We start from the raw sequence: 22,590 nt of genomic DNA, 5'->3' as shown, positions 1-22,590 counted from the left end.
AAATTCTTTTAAATTGGAAAATTGAGCCAAATCAGAATTTCACAGTGATGGTCATGCAAATTTTTCCTAAAATTTTTTCCCAAGAAATATGTTTTTTGGTAATTTTCGGAAATCTTGAAAAAAGAAAAACTGTAGTTTAAAAGAAAATCAAAGGAGGTTAATTCATGGCTATATGAAAAACGTTCTCATTTGTAGAACAATTTTGGATTTATCATGTAGAGAATCAAAAAAAAAATCTCTTTTCCTTCTCTGCAAGATTAATCGTTTTGAAATTGCTTCACAAACGAGGAAGTTTTTTTTGTATGCCCACGAATAAACTCCTTTTCAAAAAAAAAATTCTACGCAGAAATATCCCTGATTTCATACTTAATTTCAACGAGTAAAATTCGTAAAAATAATTAAATTGTGGTTCTAAAGATGGATGCTTTAATGCCCGATATTCTACTGATTTCGGCCCAAAATTTCTATTTTAAATAAAACAAAAATACTTTTTTTTTATGTTTCAAAATATTCTGATTTCTTTGCAAAAATTCAGTTTAATTTAGAAACCCTAAAAAATGTTTATTTTTTACCTTTTAACACGTCTGATGTCATCCTGATTTCGACCAACAAAATCATCCTTATGTGCTCAACTTCATCTGCAATTTGTTACCTACCATGTTTTCCACCTCCATCACACACTCTAAATGCTTTTCCTTTAAAGAAAATATTTTCTTTCAAGAAAGTAATTTTTTCTTCTAAAAATATTTTTTTTTCTTTCAATATTTTTTTTCCTTTCAAGAAAATACTTTCTTCCAAGAAAATAATTTTTTCTATCAAAATTTTTTTTTTCTTTCAAAAATATAATTTTTTCTTTCTAGGAAATTTTTTTTTCTTTAAAAAAAATTTTTTTAAAGAAAATGTTTTTTCATGAAAATATATTTTTTTTCAAGAAATTATTTTTTCTTCCAAAAATATGTATAATTTTTTCATTCAAGAAAAAATTTTTTCATTCAAACATTTTTTTGTTCTTTAAAGAAAATATCTTTTCTATCAAAATTATATTTTTTTCTTTCAAGAAAAAAATTTTCCTTTGAAGAAAATAATAAAATCCAATTTTTGGTTTGTGTCCCTGCTAAAATATCAAAAGTCTGCTATTTGTTTCATGAATGTGTCTAATATATTTCACTTATCTTTTCAACGTGAAACAAATCGCCATAATCTTCTCCCCTAATTAACATTATTTTTAGGGGATTTTGAGGAATCAGTGCAGTCAGAGAGATTACAATTCTTTGATATTTATTTACTTACGGGATGTTTTCTTCTTCTGTTCTTCTTCCAGATCCAAGACTCCCGTTGAAGTACCCCCAAATTCGGATATGAGCTTCCTTTTGAGGGAATGATTCTTTAATTTTTCTTCTTCTCGTTCATTGTACTGACTTTGTGACAATAAAATAAAACTCTGCGTAGATTCTGTTTTCTTTCTCCCTCACACGCATTCAGTACCTATTGGGCGGGATGGGCCCGTTGTTCATGTAGTACGGACTTGGGGGGTAGTGGGGCATTGGTGGGGGTGCGTGCATCGGCAGGGGCGGATGAGAAGGCGGAAGAGGCGGCGGGGGATGGAGCGGGGGCGGCGGGAAGGGTAGAATAGCAGGAGGTGCATGCGTTGGATGCCCCAAGACGGGAATCCGCGACGGTGGAACACTGTAGGCTGGCGGCGGCGGCGGTGGAGCCCGGATTCCCGTTGCTGGGGACACCTGAACCGGCGGCAAATGCGGATACGGCTGCGGTGGCCGCGGGTAGGTATTTACCGGAAAGAGGGGCGCTGCGATGCGTCGACGCGTCAACATTGGGCGCTTCTGCAGACGCGGATCCTGCATCTTGACAAAAGCCGACGGGGGAACGTAGATTGAGAAGATATCCATTCGCTTCTCCCTGTGAACGGCATTGAAGTAAAGGAGCTTCTTGGGGCGCTCCTGAATCTCCTTCTTCAGCATCGGCTGTACAATGTACGGCGGTGGATCACCCGGTGGTGGCGATGGAGGTGGATAATTGGCAGTATCTTCCTCCTTTATCGGTGTCTTGATGCTCTCCGTTCGCAATCGTGGATCCCGCACAGGTGGCAACGTCTGCCCAACAACAATAAATCCCTCAAATAATCGTCAAATGAGAAGAAAAAGTAAATTTTACCTCAACTTTGTCCACAATCAATGAATTCTCCTTATTTTGCTCCTTCTTCTTCCGTCGCTGCTTCCGGAATTTCTTCACTTGATTCATCGTCATCCCCGTAAGTGTCTCCTGCGCAATGGATTCATCTGATGACGATACCCCTGAATCCGATGAACTCGCTCCCGGAATGACACCATCCGAAAAAATTACTTTCTTCACAACAGTCACGACGCTGTGCGAAAGAAAATGTACTGATAAGCTGACCAATCTTACGAGAGCTGTGTTTCTTTCAGTGTACCAATTTTTTGAGAGTTAAATTTAACAATCGGAGGACTTTACTGGTACTTGCTACCAATTGAAACCTTAAAATCGTCACAGAATAAAATCTATTGGACCTATCTCGATGAATTTAGCATCTATGTGTAGGGAATTTTAATTACTTTAAGATAGCAGAAAGAAAATCTCGAGAAAAGTCTTTTCTTTGGAAGATAATTGAGGTCAAAGTCAGAATCCAACGTGGAGGATCAAATTGGTAATAACTACCAGTCAAAATCCCATGCATTTTAGCCAGTGTTTTGAGGTTATGTTTCCCCATATTTCCCAAATAAAGTACTCTTGTTCACTTTTCATCGGTCAAAAATCATTAATGTGGATTAATTTTATTGCCGGAAGTGATTAAAAAGTTACTTAAAGAATCAAAGTTTGTGAATATTTAGGCGCAATAATAAATTATGTAAAATTGTAGCTAAAAAAGTCGTTTGAATTGGCAATTTTGCATCGATTTTACGCAATTTTTTTTCAGTAACGATTTTCTAAATTAAATATTTAGTAATTCGATGTAGGAATGCTTGAAGGAGATTGAGAATTAGTGAAACTTTCGATCCTTGTTCAATAAACTGATTAATAACACTGAAAGAATTTTAACTTTTCAAGTACCAAATTCGACATTTTACTACTTATTTTGTACTTGGATAAGCACCAAAATTCTTCTTCTTCCTTTTTTTTTGATTTTTAAGATATTATCGATATCGATATTCAATATCGATATAGAATCTTCTTCTTTTTTTCTTTTCTCATGAAAATTGAGGAAAATCATCTCAACCCCTGAAGAAGCAAAAAATGAAGTTCCTAATCCCCAGGAAGAGCCGAATTTCAGGAAAACACCACACATTTTGTATTATTGTTTAACAAATATAACCTAAAACTAAGAAAAAAAAAGAAGAAGAAGTTTCAGTTGAATAATCGGTTTTTGAAAAGAAAGCGATATTGTGTGAAAATATAACCAGCAGCGCCTCTATATAGATATTTGAGAAATAAAGTGGTGCTTTTTCAACTTAATTGGTACTTAGAAAAGTAGTAAAACCGACAGTCGAAGCACAAACTGTTTTTTCAGTGAATTAATTATTGAGCATATTTTATCAGCTGGTAGTTATTACCAATTTGATCCTCCGCGTTGTGCCAAATGTTGGGTCCTCCAAGTGTTAAACTATCGTTGGAAAGGTCTTAACCTGAACTATAACATATCAAAAATTGAAGCAAATCGATAGTGCCATTTTCGAAATATTCGAGTTCGAAATTTTCGAACACTTCGTTTTTTATTTTAGCGCCTCTCGCGGTCATTTCTCGAACTTGCAATGTTCTAGACATTTGTAGAGCTTCACGAAACCTTTCATTTGCGCTTGAGTTGATTAAAATCGGACTTGTAGAACCCGAGATATGACATGTCAAAGTTGGAACTCAATATTTTCAAAATGGCGACATAATTTTTTTTTAATTTTTTTTTATAAATAGATGTTATAGTAGGCTATAATACTATATCAAAAAATGAAGGAAATCGATAATGGCGTTTTCGAGATATTAATCGAAAACTCATCGAAAATTTTGTTTTTGATTTTTGGCCCCCTAGCGGTTACTTTTAAAACTTCGGATGTTCAAGAAAGTTGTAGGGTTAGTTGAGAGCTTTCATTTGAGCCAGGGTTGATCAAAATCGGTCATGCCGTTTTCGAGTTATGGTCGATTTTCGATGAAAAATTGTGGCGGCCATATTGACTAAACGGCTTGACCGATTTTCGAGAATGAGGTATCGTTGGAAAGGTCTTGATGGCCCCTATAACATATCAAAATTTCAGATTTTTAGCTATAATAGGGGCTGAGATATAGGCAAAACAAATTTTGGGGGTTATTCAACGGCCGGAAAAAAAATTTTTTTGGCGCATACTTTTTTTTTGGAATGTGGGGACCCTAATTCGTGCTCATCCCAATTTTGAGCCCGATCTGACGACTTTCGATTTAGCTCGGTACACAAAAGCTGTGTCTGAAAGAAACACAGCTAAAGGAGTTTATTCCACCACTCACCTGCTTGTCTTCTCCTTCTCGGGTGCCGGACCCTCGGGGAGAATCTCTTCGGACGTAATGTCAACCGCCTGGGAACCCGACAGCAGTTGCTTCAACTCAAATTCCAACTTCTTCTTCCGCATCTTCTTCTCCATGCGCTTCTTCTCGCGTATTACCTTCCGCTGCTCAGCTGTCTTTGTGACCTTCATCGGTGTTCCCAGTGGTGGAAAAAACGGCTTCCGCGCAGCCGTGCACGGAGACGCTGCTGGATTTTGCGGTGTTGTCGCAGCTTTAGGCGTCGTGACGGCCACCTCCTGTTGCGCATGAATTGCCGGAACAACCTCAATCACATTCCCCTTCTGCAGAATATTCTGCGGCTTCGGCTGCTGCGGCTGCTCCACCTGCTGAATGCTAATGAGATTGGAAGATTGCTGCTGCCGCCCATGCTGGAAGGTGGGATCAATCATCTGCTGCTGCAGCGTATTGTGATGGTAAATGGACTCCGTGTACAGAGAATACTCGTTGGTGGAATGGTACGGTCGTGGGAAGCCAGTGCCTGTGTACGTTGGAAATTGATGATGGTAGTTTTGCTGATAAGGCGCAACTGGAACTGCTGGAAGAAGCGAAATCCGTTAATTAATCATCAAACCTTCTGTGTAGACTGAAATAAGGTAAGCCCAGCCACTCAATCTCAATTGAGGGGATTCTTTAGATTCCCTTATTTTTTGCATTAACATTTGATTAAATAGAATCTGGGAATTAAAGTTATTTGTTTTTGGTATTTACTTTTTTTTTTATTTCTCTTTAAGTTATTTACTTCATTTATTTAATTTATTTGTTTTTTTTTAAATTTTTAATGAGGTATTTATGGGACTTATGATACTTAGGGGAGTTTTATATAAAAAAGTTTAATTATATTTAATTTAAAACTTATTGTTTTTATTTATTTTAATGAGGTATTTATGGGACTTTTGGTACTTACGGGATTTTGGCACAAAATGCTTTATGGTGCTATGCAGGAAAAGAATGTCAAGAAAAAATTATCATGACATTTTTTCCTGACATTTTTTTTCATTCCCTCTCACTCCCACTAATGTGTTTTCTTATCTTTCGTCTTTCTCTCACGCATCTTTTTTCATGGCATGCTTTTTTTTCTTGCGCACAACATATTTTTAATTTAATTTAAAAATTGTTTTTTGTTATTTTTCAATTATTTACTCCATTGAATAATTTTTAATGTATGAATTTTCAGTATTTGCAGGATTTCAGGATTTATGGGACTTAAACAAATTATTTTTAAAGTTTTTTGCCTAAGTACTGAGTATTTTTATTATTTTTACATTTAAAGATTATTTATTCATAAAGTAAATTAATCAAAAAAATATTTATGGTAATTGTAAGACTTATAGAATTTTTAATATTTCAATTTTCTAAAAGTAATATAATTAAACAATGAAAATATTTTTTTAAAAATATATTCTTTAATTTATGAGATTTCGATTTTTTTATTATTATTTTATGGTAAATTTATTAAAAATCTAAGAGAGTTCTGAAGAGGATTTACGCGACTTATTTCTTGATTTTAGGATCACTGGGATTAATGCAATTTGAAGTATTTATAATACATTTTCAAGGATTTCAAATGATTTATGGAATCCCATTATGTATTTGCTTGTGTTTGAAAACATATTTGAGAATTTTACAAAGAAATTTATCAAGTTTTTAGTATTTAGAGGATTTATGGGGTTTATAGGATTTAAAGAATATTTTCCAACAAATTTTCTTTCTAATTATTTAATAACAATTTTTATAATAACAATTCTAAGAGTTTTTATGAGTAATTATGGGATTTATGGGACTTGAAGGATTTAAAAAAAAACAATTATTTTTTCTAATTATTTAATTGGAATTTTTTTTATTAACAATTCTGAGTTTTTTATGAGAAAATTTATGGTATTTATGGGACTTGAAGGACTTGAAAAAAATCATAAGAATTTCAAAAATTTTGTAAGTTTTCCTGAACAATTTTTCTTCGATATAATTCTGTGAGAAATCCCCTTAAAAATTTTTTTTTATATTCTTTCAAGCCAAGAAATAATTTTCTCAACAAACTAAAAAGCAATAGCTGTGAAATCTTGAAGACACCATCGGACAAGGGAGGATTAAACGGGATAGAAAAAAAGGTTTTTTTCTCCATTGACTTACCAACATTTGGTCGCTCTGGAATCTCCCGGATGGGCTCATTGAGAGCCGAATTGATTCGATCATCGAGTGAGATACGATGAGGCGGAGAAACTGGACCGGGTGGAACAGTCCACGCTGAATTAACTTCCGGACGTCTCTGGTCGAAGTTTGCCCCCTCAAAGGGGTAGAAATTCCTATCAGTGCTCGCCTTTTCGTACACTGTGTCCCAATCATCCCACTGTGGGCGCTTGTCCGTGAGGAAGTTCAATCCTGTGACACTGGGTGGCCTCCAGGGGCTCCTCCGGCGTACCCTCTCGCGACTTGGGCTACGACTCCGTGATCTTGACCGGCTGATGCTGCGTGACCACGAACGAGAGCGTCGGCGTCGGCGGGACGACGGCCTCGGGGACAATCGACGCCTCCGTGGGGGTGTGGAATCCCTCTGGGTGCGTCGATGCCGCCCACGCTCCGGCGATGGCGATACGAAACGTCGTTGGTCCCGGAAGGAGCGTCTGTGCTTCTCAGGCGGAGGACTTCGATGATGCCTCCTGCTGCTGCTACTCTGCCTCGATGGGCTCCTGTAGCGTCGCCTCTTTGCCCGTTCCTCCTCCTCGGCCGCCGCCCTGAAGGCAGCTGCACGTTCCTCCACTTCCGGACCACATGTTGTTGTCACGAGTTTCGCATCACTATCCTCGGAGGGACTCTTCGATTTTGCCCTCAAGTTCTCCGTGAAGTCCTCATCATCGGCATCTTGAGCCATTGCTGCTGGAATCATTGTTGGCGTCACCTTCTCCATCTTACTCGCCAACTTCATCACGATCGGAGCTCTCTTTTCCGGGGAAATATTAATCATTTCCGGCGGAAGCGGTGGTGTGTGACATTCAATCTCACGCGTACTCTCCACAACAGCCTCCTCCTGCTGCTGCTGCTGTTGTTGCTGCGATGTGTCCAGGACTTTGGGTACAACCACCGGCAGAAGGAGAGGCATTGTTTCCACGCCAAGAACTTCATCAATTGGCTTCTCGGTGGGAATTGCTGATTTCTCCACTTTCTGCTTCTCCGACGTTGTCTTCTTCCTCTCACCCGGCATCCCCTTCTTCCGCCGCATGCGCTTCTTCACAACCCTCTCACCACTCGTTGAGGAACTCTCCGACGATGAGGAGGAACTTGAGCTGCTGCTGCTGCTGCTTGAATCCGAATCCGAATCATCGTCCGAATCCGATGAAGATGACGACGAAGTTGACGTTGACGTTGATGTTGATGTGGTGCTCGTGCTAGTTGATGAGCTGAGCCTCTTCTTCCTCTTCTGTGCGATTTTCTTTGCAATAGTTTGTTTATCGTTCTTCTTTGTCTCAATGGATTTTTCTTTAATAAAAAAAAATATTTTCTTTTGTGAATGTTTTGCTCTGTTTGCTCATTGAATGAAATAAAAGGAGAAATTTCCCTTCAAAGACGCTAAATTAGCTCATCTTGCACATTTTCTTATCGCAAAAATGAAATCTTAAACTTTGTTGCAAGATTGAAATTTTATTCTTAATTTTTTTATCTTGAACAGGATTGGGAGGTATGTTTAGGGGTATGTGGGGTAAAATGGTGAATCGGAAAAAATATTAAAATTTATATCTCAAAAAGTAGTGGCTACTAATCTGTCAAATTTTGTCAGTAGTTGCACTTCATACCCCTGCCTAAGCCTAGAAAGTTTCATAATAATTGATCCAATATTTTGGCTTTTATTTGAAAAACAAATTTTTTGAACCTCAAAGTTACTCTGACCTCTCAACAACAAATTAAGTTTTGGCGAAATTCTCTGCAATTTTTTTTCGATCCAAATGCATTTATAGATAAATTAACTATTGCTAAACACGAATGTAATCTGAATTTTCTAAAAAAAAAAAAAACTTTCCGGGTTTTCTCGTAGAACACTGATAGTAAAAAGTAGCCCTTGGGGCAAAATGGTGAATTTGGCGTTTTTTTTTTTTAAATAACTTTTAAACTATAGGAAAAATTTCCTATAAGATAGTTGTCATGGGAAATCTCAAATATTTCTACGGAACTCCTTTACCTGGGGTAAAATTCACCATTTTACCCCAGGTTCCCCTACATTTTTACACGTAAACAATGTATTTCTTTACATGCTTTTTTCTTTACATACATTTCGTTACATTTTAATTTAACATAAATAATATAAAGAAAAATATTGGTAGCAAAATAATTTTTTTTAATTAAAAATAAAATTGCAATGAATTTGTAAAATTAAGTGAAAAGTAATTTACAAAAAAAAAACAAAACATTTTGAACAGAAATAAAATTGTAAAGAATTTTTTTGCATCATATTTGAGAAAGTTGAATTTATTAAAATTGTTAAAGTTTTTTTTTTAAGTACAGGTAAAATTAATTTGTTAAAGGTTTGTAAAATTCTCTGATACTTTTATGGGAAAGATCGTAAAAATTGTTTTTCAACTCCATTATTAAGGAAAAAGCTTGTTGAAATTGAACTTATTCCCTTTCTTCATCCCATTCTTTCCTCATGAAATAATTCTTAATATTGTTAAGAAACTTAAGAAGCGTAATCTCCGTAAAAAAATATATATTTTAGCTAGTTTTATTTAACTCAAATGTTAAGGAATGCTTGAATAGGAGAAGAAGTTTTTATTTACCGAAATAACGTAAATAAACAATTTTAGAATATTTTATATTTTTTCTTACAAAAGAATACTTTCAAATATTATTTTTAACGTCAACAATCTTTAAGATAACGTCTTAAATCAAAAACTGAACATGCCCTAAGTTTCTGACTACTCAGTAATTTTACATAATATGAAGACATTTAAAACTTTGAAGAAAATTTACAAATCTTTTACAAATTAATATTTTCCTTTAATGTAAAACAAACTTTTTGAATAAAAAAAAACATTTTTGAAAGAAAAATCATTTTTTTAAATTATTTTTCCAACCATTTCTTGTTCAAAATCATGTAAACAAATAACTTTACATGTAATTGAAAAAATTAAACAGCAGCGTCAGCAAATTTTTATTTGCAATTTTTGGAGCATTTTGTCAATAAAGAGCTTTACCGGATTTGTTGTAGAATTTCCCTAAAAGGAGTTCAAGGCTAAAATTGATTTTATTTTGAAAGATTTAGACTACAATGGCCACGGAAAAATAATATTAAACATTCAAATCAATGCAAAAATCATTTAAAAAAGACTATTAACATTTTTTCGTGGGGAAAAAGACGATTTTCATGCTCCAGATTATCCCTTAAGAACCCCCTCTATCTCATTTTTGGGGATTATTGCCGAATTTCTTTGGTTGAGTGTGAGAAAAAATTAATTCTTTATATGATTTTCCCAATTTTTAAATTAATTTTGATGATTTAAATCACAAAAAAATCAAATTGTGAAGTAAAAGCCTCATAAATAGTAAAGGAGTTCATGCACGGGCCACGTAAAAACTTTCTCTATCGCAAAACAATTTTAACCCTCTTCATCTTGTAGAGAATAAAAATAAATAGAAAAATCGCGAGAGAAACTCCCCAATATCCACTAGGATCCCAAAAAAAAATGCAAATAAAGATTGCCAAAAAATGCAAAAGATTCCGTCGCCATTTGCAAATATTTGTCCCTCTGAAAAATGTTTCAAAACATTTTTGTAGACTTGTCGCGCATTTTCCGCGGAGTTTTTTTTTTGTTTTTCTAATTAATTCTGCATTATCAATAAGGCTGCATTCAGCCTTTCCGATCGGAAAGTGAAGCTTCCCTTTTTTACCGCGGTGGCGCTGAAATGTTTTTTTGCGCAAATAATATCAAGTTTTTCACATTATTTTGCTCAAATTTTCATTTTTTGATGCATTATAAATAAAATCTAAGCGTTTTGTAACAATATTTACAAAAAATTGCTATTTGAGAAAAAATATCTTTTTGTCATAAAAATCGGTCCATCGGAAAGTGTTGCATTTTTAATTTTCAATTGCCATGAGAACGGAAAGTGCAGCACTTTCCGATCATCCGATTTTTTACAAGAATATTTTTTCATCAAATGTCATTTTTTTTTGCTTTTTTTTATAAAACATTTTGCTAATATTTATAAAGTCTCAACGAATGCGAATTTGATATTTGATATTATTTGCGCAAAATGGCATGACAGCGCCACAGCGACAAAAAAGAGAAGCTTTTTTTTCCGATCGTCTTCTGCATCCCAATTGATTATGCAAAATTAATTGAAAAAGGAAAAAATCTCCGCGGAAAATGCGCGACAAGTCTACAAAAATGTTTTGAAACATTTTTCAGAGGGACAAAAATTGCAAATGGCGACGGAATCTTTTGCATTTTTTGGCAATCTTTATTTGCATTTTTTTTGGGATCCTAGTGGATATTGGGGAGTTTCTCTCGTGATTTTTGTATTTTTTTTTATTCTCTACAAAATTAAATGGGTGAAAATTGTTTTGTGATAGAGAAAGCCTTTATATAAAGTCGCATGAACCCCTTTAAGCCTCAACAGTGCTTTTTTTAGGCCTAAGTAGTGCTTAATTCAACCCTCAAAAGTAATAAATTAAAGCATAAAAAATTATTTAGTTTTTTCTTAGCAAGAAAAAATGTTTATCTGAATGAAAATAAAATTAATTAATTCATCCGAGGGAAGAGCTAATTTACAGGCTTTATTTCCTCAGAGAATTTCTATAACAAAACCAGTAAACCTCTTTTTTTAACTCTTCAAAATTAACTTCTAACACAAAAAATAATGAATAAAACAAAAAAATGAAAAGACTCACCTTTTGCCGGAGGATCAGGGACTTTCTTCTTTGTAGATGATGGACTCTTTTTCCTTTCTTTCACTTCCTTTTCACTTTTTACCTCCTCCTTCCTCTCACATTTCGTCACTTCCGCTTCCTTCTCACACATTTCTGCAGCCTCAATTTTTCCCACAATTTCCTTCTTTGTCACTTCTTCCTTTTTGGGGCTTTTTGCAGCTTCCACTTTCTTTGCACTTTTCTCCACTTCTTCCTTCAACTCACACTTGGCCACATCCTCTTTCGCACTCTTCTCCTTCTCCTTCACTTCCTCCACTTCCTTCTCTTTCGGCACTTGATGTATTTCAGCATTTTCCGCCTTTACGACGATCTTCTTCACCAAAAACTCCTCCCGCACCTTCTCAATGTCTTCCACCTCCTTCTCTTTTTCCTTCTTCTTCCCCTTCTTTTCCTTCTCTTTGCCCTTTTTGGCCTTTTCTGTGCTTCTTCTCCGCTTTTCCGGCTGTTTTACATCTTTCTGTTCCTCTGTGGGCATTTTCGGGGCTTCCGGAGACTTTTCCGGGACTTTCTCCGGTGGTGGTGTTGCTGATTTCTCAAAGGGAGTCTCCACGGTGTCCAGGAAGTTCTGTACGAATGCCGGAGGGGCTTTTGGTGGCCCCTCGAGGTCCCAATCGAGCTGCGCGTCGGCCTTGGGGGGAGTTTTAGGTGTTTTGGGCGCCTCAAGTGAGCGTAAACTGCACGAGAACATGAGCGAGGGCAGAGTCTTTGTGTGCTGGATCATTTCCAACGGAATGTTGTACGACGGCATATTCTCCCGGAAGATCATAACCTCACTCGGTTTTTCCGTCTGCTGCTGCACCCCAGTTGCGTTTAGCTGTGGCTCAGGTCTCACCTGGAAGTCCCTGTGGCGTCGATTCATCTCCTCTCGTGCCATTCGATCGGTGTTATTTGCACGGCCGAAGCGTGAATTCCGGAAATCACGCTTTTTGGGATTTCCGGGACGCATCGGGAACTCCAACTGACTGAACATCTTCTGCAAATTGCGCTCCTTCTCCGCACATTGCTGCCGTAAGTGCGCTATTTCCGCCGAGAGGTCATCAACCTTCCGTAGTTCACTGAGAGAGCCCCCCGAATGGCGACTGGTGCTGCGATTCCGTCGAGATTCATCGCGTGTGCGTGCATTTTCGCGCCTTGGTGATCGCGAACGGGTCCCCTTTGACCCCGAGCGCCCACCGCGCCCACTCCCGAATCTCCGACGACCTGCATTGGCACACCCGGACGCATTTAGCCAGGCGACTCCATTTTGTACATTTTTTCTCATCATCAAACACTTACCTCCATGGGAGCCACCTTCGGTACTCGGCCCCGGATCTGGGGGTGTTTTTGGTCCCCTACGTGCCCCCTCATCCCGTCGCTCCGGTCGACGTTCACGTTCTCGACTCCTCGTCATTTCACTATGCCCACCCGCTGTGCTTCCTACAAGCTAAAACTGAAATGAGGAAAAAATGCAAAATTTTTTATTGTCATTGTTAATGAGTTATGCACAAAAATCCATTTTTCCGCAAATCTAGTCAACTTCCGGCCAAGCTGAATATGTGGGATGATAGATAGGGTGTTAAAATTGTGAATTTTACTCACATTAACACTAAAATCATACAATTTTATCGACTTTTCCGAGTTTTTCCCCAATTTTCCCAAACCATGGCGGTATTTTGACGTAAACACACTGTCAAACTTTCGTGACGGTCAATTTTTTTCACCGCGACAGCCAAATTAAACTAATTCAACGGAAATAAAATTGATTTACTAAAAAAGCAATTTATCATGTTTTTCTAGTTTTTCTCCCAAATTTTTGGCCAGAAAACACATTTTTAGGGCTCCTGGGAGCACCTCGGTGTACCCCGGAATCTCCGGGAAAACGCTCAGTGCGGAATTTGAAGCCCACAAAAATTTTGACGGTTCGGATTAAAAATTCGAAATTTTGACGGTTATGGAGTTTACACGAATCGGTTTTCCCGGAAATGGATTTTCGCAAATTTTCAAAATTCCTAATGCCAATCGACGCGACGTCGCTTTCTGATTGCAAAAAACTACTCCTGGTCGGGAAATTCAGCGGAAAACGCTGGAAAATTGTGAAATACTGACCGTGTGAGTGAGAAAATCTCGAACATTTGGGATTTCATTTCTACCAGTACATCAACTGACGTGCGCGAAGTTAGTAAAAGAAGAAGAAGAAGAAAATTAGTCCCACCGGGTTGTCCAAAATCAAAACAAATAATTCCACGTGCGTGAAAAACGTGAAAAAATTGCATTTCTAACATCCAGAAATGCATCCTTCACACTTCCCCGGGGATTCGTAGCATCTGGCTTTGTGAAAATGTCCAAAAAGGCAAAGGACAAGAACAAGAAATATCAAGCAGCATCAGGTTTTGTTTATCTAGAAGATTTCCCACCGGAGATGGAAGTGAAAATATTTGCTTTTCCTCCGTAGATTTCTCCCTGAATGACTGTGCAAATGCTGCTGTACCTGGTGTGAGGAAGAAGAAACCCTTTGGAGATTGCAATAACACCAAGAAATTGATTCAGTTGGCTGAGGGTGAGAAATTGGAGGAGGGAACATCCGAAGAATTTGACGGGGAGGAAGTTCCTGAGAATGTGGCGGAAGTGGCAGCAGCAGTGGAGCTTCCGGAAGAGGATTTCATTGATTACTCCTTTGATGTTTGGTGGTTAATTTCCGAGCACATAATGCCCGAAGATATTTCACGTTTTTCCCTCATTTGCCGCAAGACTGCCACTGTTGTGCGGATGGTGAAGTTCTGGATGCACCTCTACCATCGCTTCTACACGCCCCACATTGATCTTCCTGCTCCCCTTCGACCGCACAAGATGGCAAAGCAGCCGAACAAGAGGAATGCCGTCATCCGGACACTTTTCTACACTTACTCCCCATTCAATTTGAGCGTAAATAGACGAGCTGGCAGGGATCCTGCATGCCTTGTGGGTCACCGTGTGGCGTCATCGTGGTTCGTACAGCAACCTGGTGCGAAGCAGCAGTGGATCTTCATCTACACCTTCAAACCACGAACAGGAGAAACAAATCAACGGCGGAAGGAGGCAAATGCCCAAAAGAAGACGAACCTTGAGGAAAATAGTCACGTCCTGCTGATCTCAACGCGCCAATTTCGCCCCCTGCCCCATTTCCATGCCCACGATGTATTCCTCAAAGCCCTCACACGACCACTCGCCACGGGGTTCTCCGAATTTGCGCTCCGGATGGAATTTGAGGACTACAAAAGGAGCATCGTGCACACAATTACGTACGACAGTGGGGTTTCAGTGCAAGTCATCGACTGGTTCTCGCCGCTCTACGAGACAACAGTGAAGAAACTCTGTGATTTTTCTGCGTGTGACGATCGTGAAGGTACATTTTTTGCTGATTAAATTCGAAGAGAAAAATGTAAAAAAAGGAACCACAAATTAATGTAAATAAAACTCTTTGACTGAAAAGTTTGATTTTCTCCAAAACGGCTGAACCGATTGAAGGGAAATTCTGTATGAAAGTAGAGGAAGTTACTACGAATAGCATCGGGTAGTTTGTAATTTTATTCACGTCTTCCTTCATTGAGCTCCCATACAAAATTGTTACTTTTTCGTGAATTTTGTATGTTTTTCACATGTTAAACGGTCAGAAAATGGGTTTAAATGTTATAAAGAGTGTTGATTCATCTCTTACCACAATTTCCAACCAACTACCCATGAAAAAATCACAATTTTATTGCTTTTTAGTCAAAAAAAAAATTTTTTTTCAGTGAAAATGTTAAATTTTTCGGTAGGGGAGACCGGGGTAAAAATAGTCATTTTGGAATTTTCAAATGCCAATTTCTCCCAAAATATAAATCGGAAAAAAATTAGGGTGGAAAGCCCTACCAACCTATAATTTTTGACAGTAATTTGGAGGTTATCCGATCAGTACTTTGGGAGTTAAAAATGAAAATAGATTTTTGGCCCATTTCCCAAACTTTTGCGTATTGAGAAAAACGCGTTTTCCGAACATTTCCTTCAGCAGTTTTCCCATCTGATAATTTTTCTCACTAGCTGGATTAGTGCAGAAAATGTTGCCAAGGTGTATTCTTCAATAACTTTTAATGATTTTTCTCTACAATTTTTTGAATCAAAACATACCCCTTGGGGTAGATCTAGTCATCCCATGTAAATCATATGGGAGATCGAAATTTTTGGCATATTTTCTATTCATTTGTTACAAAATGGCGTGTTTGAGAAAATCGCAAAATTCTCTGGTTTAGTGCGTATAAAAGTGATATTCCTTGTCGCGGATCAAAAGGTGAGAAGTTTAGCTATCAACTACTATCAATCTCTCAGGTGGAAAATCATTGGAAATGTCGGAAAATTCGACCGACTTTATTTAGCCAACTGGTGACTATATTTACCCGCCGCGTTTAAAAATAGTCAGAAGCGGAAGGGTTTAGGAAAAGCTCGAAAACTCATATTTCCCGTGGAGATAGAGAAAAGTGGTCTGAGACAAAGTTGTAGGCCAGGAAATTTCCTATAAGAATGACCTATCGAGAAAATTTTCTTGCCCTTGGGGAATCCTGCAGATAAGGATTTATGCAAATTGACTATTTTTACCCCGGTCTCCCCTATACTGACGTTTTTTCCTGGATTTTTCATTGTTTTGATAGAAAATTTATAAATAACCTCAATTTTGCGTTCTTTCTGGCACTCTGAACCCAAAAAACGCATTTTCCCGGAAAATTCCACAGAAAATTAGAAAATTGGAAAAAACTAACTTTTATAATTTCATTATTACCAGTACACCAATAGCCAGTGAGCATAGATTTTGGGATTTCATTTCTACCAGTACATGCGTGCGCGATGACAAATCCAAGAAAAAGAAAATATTCATATTTAACGGACAAATGAAATTCATTTTCCAAAAATTGCAATTTTCTTGTTTTTCCGTCAAATCTTTTGCCAGAAAACACATTTTTGAAGCTCTTTGAACACTTCCGGGTGCTCCTTTACCCCCAAGGAGCCCCTCAGTGCTGAAATTGAGACCCGCGGAAATTTTGACGGTTGGGGATTTTACACGACTCAGTTTTCCCGGAAATGGATTTTCGTGAACTCTTCAAACGAGTGATGCCAATCGTCGCAGCGTCGCTTCCCGATTGCAAAAACCAACTCCCGGTCGGGAAATTCAGCGGAAAACTCGGAAAAATTGAGAAAAACTGATCGTGTAAGTGAGATGAATAGCAGTGAAATACATCCATCTCATTTTCTCCTCAACCAACAGTGCCAAAAACACCAAAGTGGTGCCTTTTGGAACTAAATTCCAAAGAAGAAGAAGAAGAAAGAGATAAAAATTCCCTTTCGTGATTTTTTTTATTGAGAGAAAATAAATTAATTTGCGATTTGTGAGTCAATTGACGGCAAATAGGCGATCAATTCGTGGGTGTGGTGTCTGTGGGTGTTTCATTTGCCAAACAGTGACATCCCGGAAGTGCAGGAGCGCCTGGGAAGTGCGAGAAAATGGGGCAAAAGGTGTCTCGAACGGATTTTGAGTGGGTAAGGATGGGAAAAATGTGAGAAATTGTTGATAAAAAAAAGATAAAGACGCCAATCTCGTGAGATGGTTCCACTTGATTGATGTTGCGGGGATGTGTGTGATGATGGATGGGTGATGAGATAGTGTCTTTGGGGTATACTTTCAGGTGTACACGGAAGAACCGCATGCCAGTCGCCGGAAGTTGATGCTGGAAAAGTACCCGCAAATTAAGAAGTTGTTTGGGTATGATCCGATGTTTAAGTACGTTGCGGGTGGGATGGTGCTCATGCAGATGATTATGCTGTTTGTCATGCAAGATCGCTCCTGGACGACGATCCTCCTGGCAGCATATTGTTTTGGGGGCGTCATCAATCACTCCCTGATGCTGGCTGTGCATGAGATCTCCCACAATTTAGCGTTCGGGCATGCCCGGCCCATGGCAAACCGGATGTTTGGCTTCTTCTGCAATCTCCCCATTGGCCTGCCCTTTTCGATTTCCTTCAAAAAGTACCATTTGGAGCATCATCGATATCAGGGCGATGAAGTGGCCGACACGGACATCCCCACGTACCTGGAGGCGAAGCTGTTCTGCACGACGTTTGGGAAGTTCATCTGGGTCGTGCTGCAGCCATTCTTCTACATTTTCCGCCCCATTGTGGTGAACCCCAAGCCCCCGACTACGCTGGAATTTGTCAATGTTGTCATTCAGCTGGCATTTGATGCCATCGTGGTTTACTTCTTCGGATGGCGCGTGATGGCATACCTGGTGTTGGGCTCTGTGCTCGCCATGGGCCTCCATCCGGTTGCTGGGCACTTTATCAGTGAGCACTACATGTTTGCCAAGGGCTTCGAAACGTACTCCTACTACGGGCCCCTCAATTGGATCACCTTCAACGTTGGCTACCACAATGAGCATCACGACTTCCCCGCTATACCCGGTAGTCGGCTACCGGAAGTACGCAAAATCGCCCCGGAATTCTACGACAACATGCCCCAGCATTCGTCATGGGTCAAGGTCCTCTATGACTTTGTCACAGATCCCGCCGTGGGACCCTATGCACGGATTAAGCGCAAGGCACGTGGACTTGATTCCTAAAAGTATTTATTTCTTCCCCTTATTCCCTTAATGCCCCTCCTCCCTCCCCTTTGCCTTAGGACGACCTTTACGAGTTTCTTCATCAGATTCCCTTAAAAAAATTGTTGAAATTAAAGGGACAACAGCAGGATTTAAAATACCTCTTTATAGTTTAAAAAAATAATAATAAAATGTACTGGTAAGCTGACCAAGCTTACGAGAGCTGTGTTTCTTTCAGTGTACCAATTTTGTGAGAGCAAACTATAACGCAAATTAATTTAAATACGCGCAAAGTCGGGAAAAGTTGAAAAGTCATCCCCCAAGAAATCTTTAAAACGCCGTATCTCGGGAACGGCTCCATAGATTTTCGAGTTTGAGCTATCGTTGGAAAGGTCTTAACCTCAACTATAACATATTAAAATTTGAAGTAAATCCATAATGGCATTTTCGAAATATTCGAGTTCGAAATTTTCGAAAATTTTGTTTTTGACTTTAGCGCCTCTTGTGGTCATTTCTCGAAGTTGCAATGTTCTAGACATTTGTAGGGTTTCACGAACCCGAGATATGACATGTCAAACTTGGAACTCAATATTTTCAAAATGGCGACATAAATTTTTTTAATTTTTTTTTATAAATAGATGTTATAGTAGGCTATAATATATCAAAATGTGAAGCAAATCGATAATGGCGTTTTCGAGATATTCATCGAAAACTCATCGAAAATTTTGTTTTTGATTTTTGGCCCCCTAGCGGTCACTTTTGAAACTTCGGATGTTTTAGAGAGTGGTAGGGTTTGTTGAAAGCTTTCATTTGAGCTCAAGTTGATCAAAATCGGTCAAGCCGTTTTCGAGTTATGGTCGATTTTAGATGAAAAATTGTGACGGCCATCCCAAGTTTGAGCCCGATCTGACGACTTTCGATTTTGCTCGGTACACAAAAGCTGTGTCTGAAAGTAACACAGCTAAAAAGACATGAAAGGGAAGGTGCTGAGTGCACGCTAAGTATTGCAATTTTCGCACCTTAATAGCAGCTAATTAGTAATTTTCTCGTCACACCAGGTGACTCACAGAGAAGTTGCAAAAAAAAAAGTGATAAAAGATCACACAGCTGTGCTGATAAAAATTCACACAACAATAGAAAGAATTTTAACGAAGAAAAACCCCGAAAAGATTCTCAATCTAGTCGAAATGGCGTAAAAAACTGCGCCAAAAACTAAATATTTTTAACAATAAAATAGAATATTGAACAGAATTTTTCATCTAAAAGGATATTCCGGTCGTCCTGACCTAAATTCATTTTGCTGACGCAGCAATTTCTCTTTTTATTCTCATGGGAAACTATAAAAAAAGTATATAGATAAATGCAGAGAGATATTGTTTAATTGTGAATATCATTCGATAAGGTGAAAAGCAATTGAGGGGGAAAATATTCAATGGATGCTGGATATATAGAATAAAATATCAATTTAATTATTTTGCCTGTCACACTCAGTGAGATGAGAGTTCGCAAATTGAATGGCAAAATTGCATTATAAGTTTACTTCTCTTCTATCCTTTTTTTTAAAAACATTAAAATTGATTTTTCACATAACGCAAAATTAAGCTCCATCTCACTCTTTATTCTTGTTAATTAAATGCCTCAAAGAAGACTCATCGCCTGACCAAAAATTCGCAGAGTCTTTGCAAAAAATTAAATGAAAATGTTTTGTAAATTGTAAAAAAAAATGTATAAAAAATACATTCTAAAATTCTATGTAATTTACTATAAAAGAAGAATTACTAAATAACCAATAAATATTGTATTTTTGTCAAATTGTCTCTATCTTTTTTTCCGTCGTTCCCATCTTCGAGAGGCTCGAGAGGCCTTGAGATAGCATTAGTGGGTATTTGCGTTTATCATTCAACAAGCTTTGAGTTGTGTAATAATGGCTAAAAAGTGTCTATTCCACGAGATTCGGAAGATAAATCAGGAAAAAGTTTTTTCTGATCTTTTAAAATCTCGAAGAGTTGCGCAAAAGGTTCAAAAGAAAGGACATTATGCACGATGAGGTAAGTTTTCATCATTTGCAAGAAAAAGAAATAAAGAGAAAAACTACATCAGGAGAGCAAGTTTCATCTTTAATGTTTCATTCAAGCGTGTGAAACAGACGTTGAATGAGAATAAAGAAACTCCGAGTAAAACTATCCTAACTCGATTTGAGGTCATGTTAAATAAATTAGGAGGAAAAATAGATCAGAAAAGCCTGTTTTGGCTTCAATGTTTCATTCAAGCACGTGAAATAGGCATTAAATAAGAAAAATGAACCTCCGAGTAAAACTATCCTAACTCGATCTGAAGACATGTTAAATAAATAAGAAGAAAAAATACATCAGAAAAGCATATTTCACCTTCAATGTTTCATTCAAGCGCGTGAAACAGACGTTTAATAACAAAAATGAAACTCCGAGTAAAACTATCCTAACTCGATATCAAGTTATTTTAACCTACGCTTTCAATCTTGACTGCTCTTAGGGAACATTTATCAATTTAAATATCTTTCTTGGCCTTCTTGGCCTAATCTAGAGGCTTAAGTGTTACGTTGGGCTATTTAGGCCTTTCTATGCTACGAAATTAGTTTCAAATAAAACTGCAAATCAGACATATAACATAAGATTTTGACGATATTTTGCAGATCTTGCCAATCCTGCTGGAAAAGTTGAATATGTGAGTTCTTTTCGCCTTTCACAGAAAACGCGAAAAGATAAAATTACTTGAAAACAAATGTTAGAAACAGTCGTAATACAAAAAAAGCATTTTAGGTCGTCAGATGCCTCGTCAAAAACAATCCTAACTCGACTTTTTCTGTTGTTTATGCCGTATTTCAATGTTTTTGTATATTTTTCATTTGTAGCGATTCCATTCTCAAATAGATCTGTTACTTAAAAGAAATTAATTCATCCTAAAAGATACTAGAATCGGTGTTTTTCTTTGTTTTATCGTTTAGTTAGAAAACATTCCACTAAACTAATTTGAATCGATCGTTTTTTAAGAAAAACATTTGTTTGGTTGATTTATTGTTACTTTTAATTGTTATCTTTGCGCTGCCAAACCAAACAGACAAAAAACTTTTTCGAATATACAAAATGGCCGTCAAATGGGCCATTTTGTTTCATTTGGTTACACAGGGTGGCCATGAAGTTAGGTCGTGATTTTAATAGCTAATAACTTTGGATTGAATAGTTAATTTTCCTCACTGACCCATTGCAAATAATTTAATTCATTTTGATCAATTTTATTTTATTTAAACTAATTTATAACAATTTAATTATAATTTAAAAAAAATGCAGAAAAAGTTCTTTTTTTTTTCAATTTAAAACTAAAATTGAAATTATTTTTGGTCAATACCTGTAAAGAATAAACAAACATGCTTCTGGACACGTAAACATTGTCGGGTTGATTTAAGTGCGCCAAAATGAATTTAATTTCCAAAATTATTATTAGATAATGCCCGTGGGTTACGCCGAAAATGAAACAGCAATTCCATAATCACCCACACATGTGGGCTCTCTGTCGTATCGATAACAATTTGTAATTAGAGAAAAAATGCGCGAGATACTTATCTAATTACCCCATAATGCATGCCCAAACGCACCAAAAAAAAACCACTCTCTCCTTATCAGGCGTGAAGAGCAATGGAAGTTATTCGGGAGCATATGTTGCGGGGGATGACGGTGGATCACTTAAATATGCTGACAAGGTGCATAGCATATAAATCCGTCATTCGCGCATTTCAACGGAAAATCTGTTTCCCAAATTAATTGCGAAATATCAAGGGGCTGTAAATGACCTATATGTAGAGCACAATGGGCATATGTTTCAATAGATGATCTCTTTTAATTTCCTGTCCATTAATTGGTAGAAATAATAAATTAAACAGGATATTTGTTAGAGATTTCAATTGCAAACATTCTCATCTGGAATAATACTCCAAAATTCTATATGAAGCACAGATGCATTTGCTGCATAACAAAAAAATTCAAAGTACGGTAGAATCCGTAGAATAAAATTCTAATTAAAGAAAAAGTTCTGATGAAGAATGAAAGTTCTATTTGATCATATTGGTAAGTTCTGCATTTTCTTTTACAATTTTCTTCTGCAGGCCTAAAAATGAATAATCTCCTTTCATTGTTCAACTTCTTATCAAAAGTTTCCATCTGTTTAACTATAATTTTTCCCATTAATAGAATTGAAAACAGACCTATTTTCTTAAAGGAAATTCTAGTTTTTCTTGAAAATCAGTTTTTAAGCTGCGCTCTTGAAAAAAAAAACAAGGCCATAAATTTGTTCAAACTGGAGTTAAATTCTTTATTAAGTTAGGCCTTAGTTAGGTTCTTACGCTAGATTTAACTTTTTGATTCCAGAAAAGTTTTTTTAGGCCAAATTTTTTTTTTGCTAAAAGCTCAGTTATTAGCTCTGGCTAAGTTTTTTTTAAAACGTGGCTTTAGTTTTTCTTAACCAGACTTAAGTTATTTAAAGATAGAGTAAGTTTTTGAA

General features: G+C 37.2%; 4 protein-coding genes across 7 annotated transcripts in view; 3 read left to right on the top strand and 1 right to left on the bottom strand.

Moving 5' to 3' along the window:
• Positions 1-22,590, top strand: part of LOC129791713 (probable alpha-aspartyl dipeptidase) — a 29,389-nt gene that overhangs the window by 1,253 nt on the left and 5,546 nt on the right. The window contains exon 3 of one of the 2 annotated variants that reach the window (XM_055830018.1): positions 1,322-1,388. In XM_055830018.1, the coding sequence (XP_055685993.1) occupies positions 1,322-1,382 (61 nt within the window). In that variant the 3' untranslated portion in view covers positions 1,383-1,388. Of the gene's footprint in view, positions 1-1,321; positions 1,449-22,590 lie in introns of those variants that run through there. The other variant, XM_055830017.1, reaches the window with a different exon arrangement.
• Positions 1,137-13,167, bottom strand: LOC129791702 (serine/arginine repetitive matrix protein 2-like). Of its 3 annotated transcripts, XM_055829989.1 has the most exons (7): positions 13,058-13,167; positions 12,755-12,908; positions 11,441-12,679; positions 6,691-8,034; positions 4,507-5,098; positions 2,173-2,383; positions 1,137-2,111 (listed from the first exon to the last, which is right to left on the bottom strand). In XM_055829989.1, exons 2-7 carry the CDS (start codon positions 12,867-12,869, stop codon positions 1,479-1,481), a joined length of 4,134 nt encoding a protein of 1,377 aa, XP_055685964.1. In that variant the 5' UTR covers positions 12,870-12,908; positions 13,058-13,167; the 3' UTR covers positions 1,137-1,478. The 3 variants fall into 3 exon arrangements, with proteins under 3 accessions (XP_055685964.1, XP_055685961.1, XP_055685963.1); XM_055829986.1 differs by having other exon boundaries at positions 11,441-12,908; XM_055829988.1 differs by having other exon boundaries at positions 4,507-5,095; positions 11,441-12,908.
• On the top strand, positions 13,647-14,923 carry LOC129791711 (transmembrane protein 183). The gene is made up of 2 exons (XM_055830015.1): positions 13,647-13,845; positions 13,911-14,923. Exons 1-2 carry the CDS (start codon positions 13,797-13,799, stop codon positions 14,858-14,860), a joined length of 999 nt encoding a protein of 332 aa, XP_055685990.1. The 5' UTR covers positions 13,647-13,796; the 3' UTR covers positions 14,861-14,923.
• LOC129791712 (sphingolipid delta(4)-desaturase DES1) lies at positions 16,747-19,869 on the top strand. The gene is made up of 2 exons (XM_055830016.1): positions 16,747-17,002; positions 17,149-19,869. The coding sequence occupies exons 1-2, from the start codon at positions 16,967-16,969 to the stop codon at positions 18,076-18,078; spliced, it is 966 nt and encodes a 321-aa protein (XP_055685991.1). The 5' UTR covers positions 16,747-16,966; the 3' UTR covers positions 18,079-19,869.

The sequence above is a fragment of the Lutzomyia longipalpis genome, chromosome 3 (assembly GCF_024334085.1).
Source record: "Lutzomyia longipalpis isolate SR_M1_2022 chromosome 3, ASM2433408v1".
NCBI lineage: Eukaryota > Metazoa > Arthropoda > Insecta > Diptera > Psychodidae > Lutzomyia > Lutzomyia longipalpis.
The sequence above is the reverse complement of the archived record's forward strand: the minus strand, read 5'-3'. Positions and strand labels throughout refer to the sequence as shown.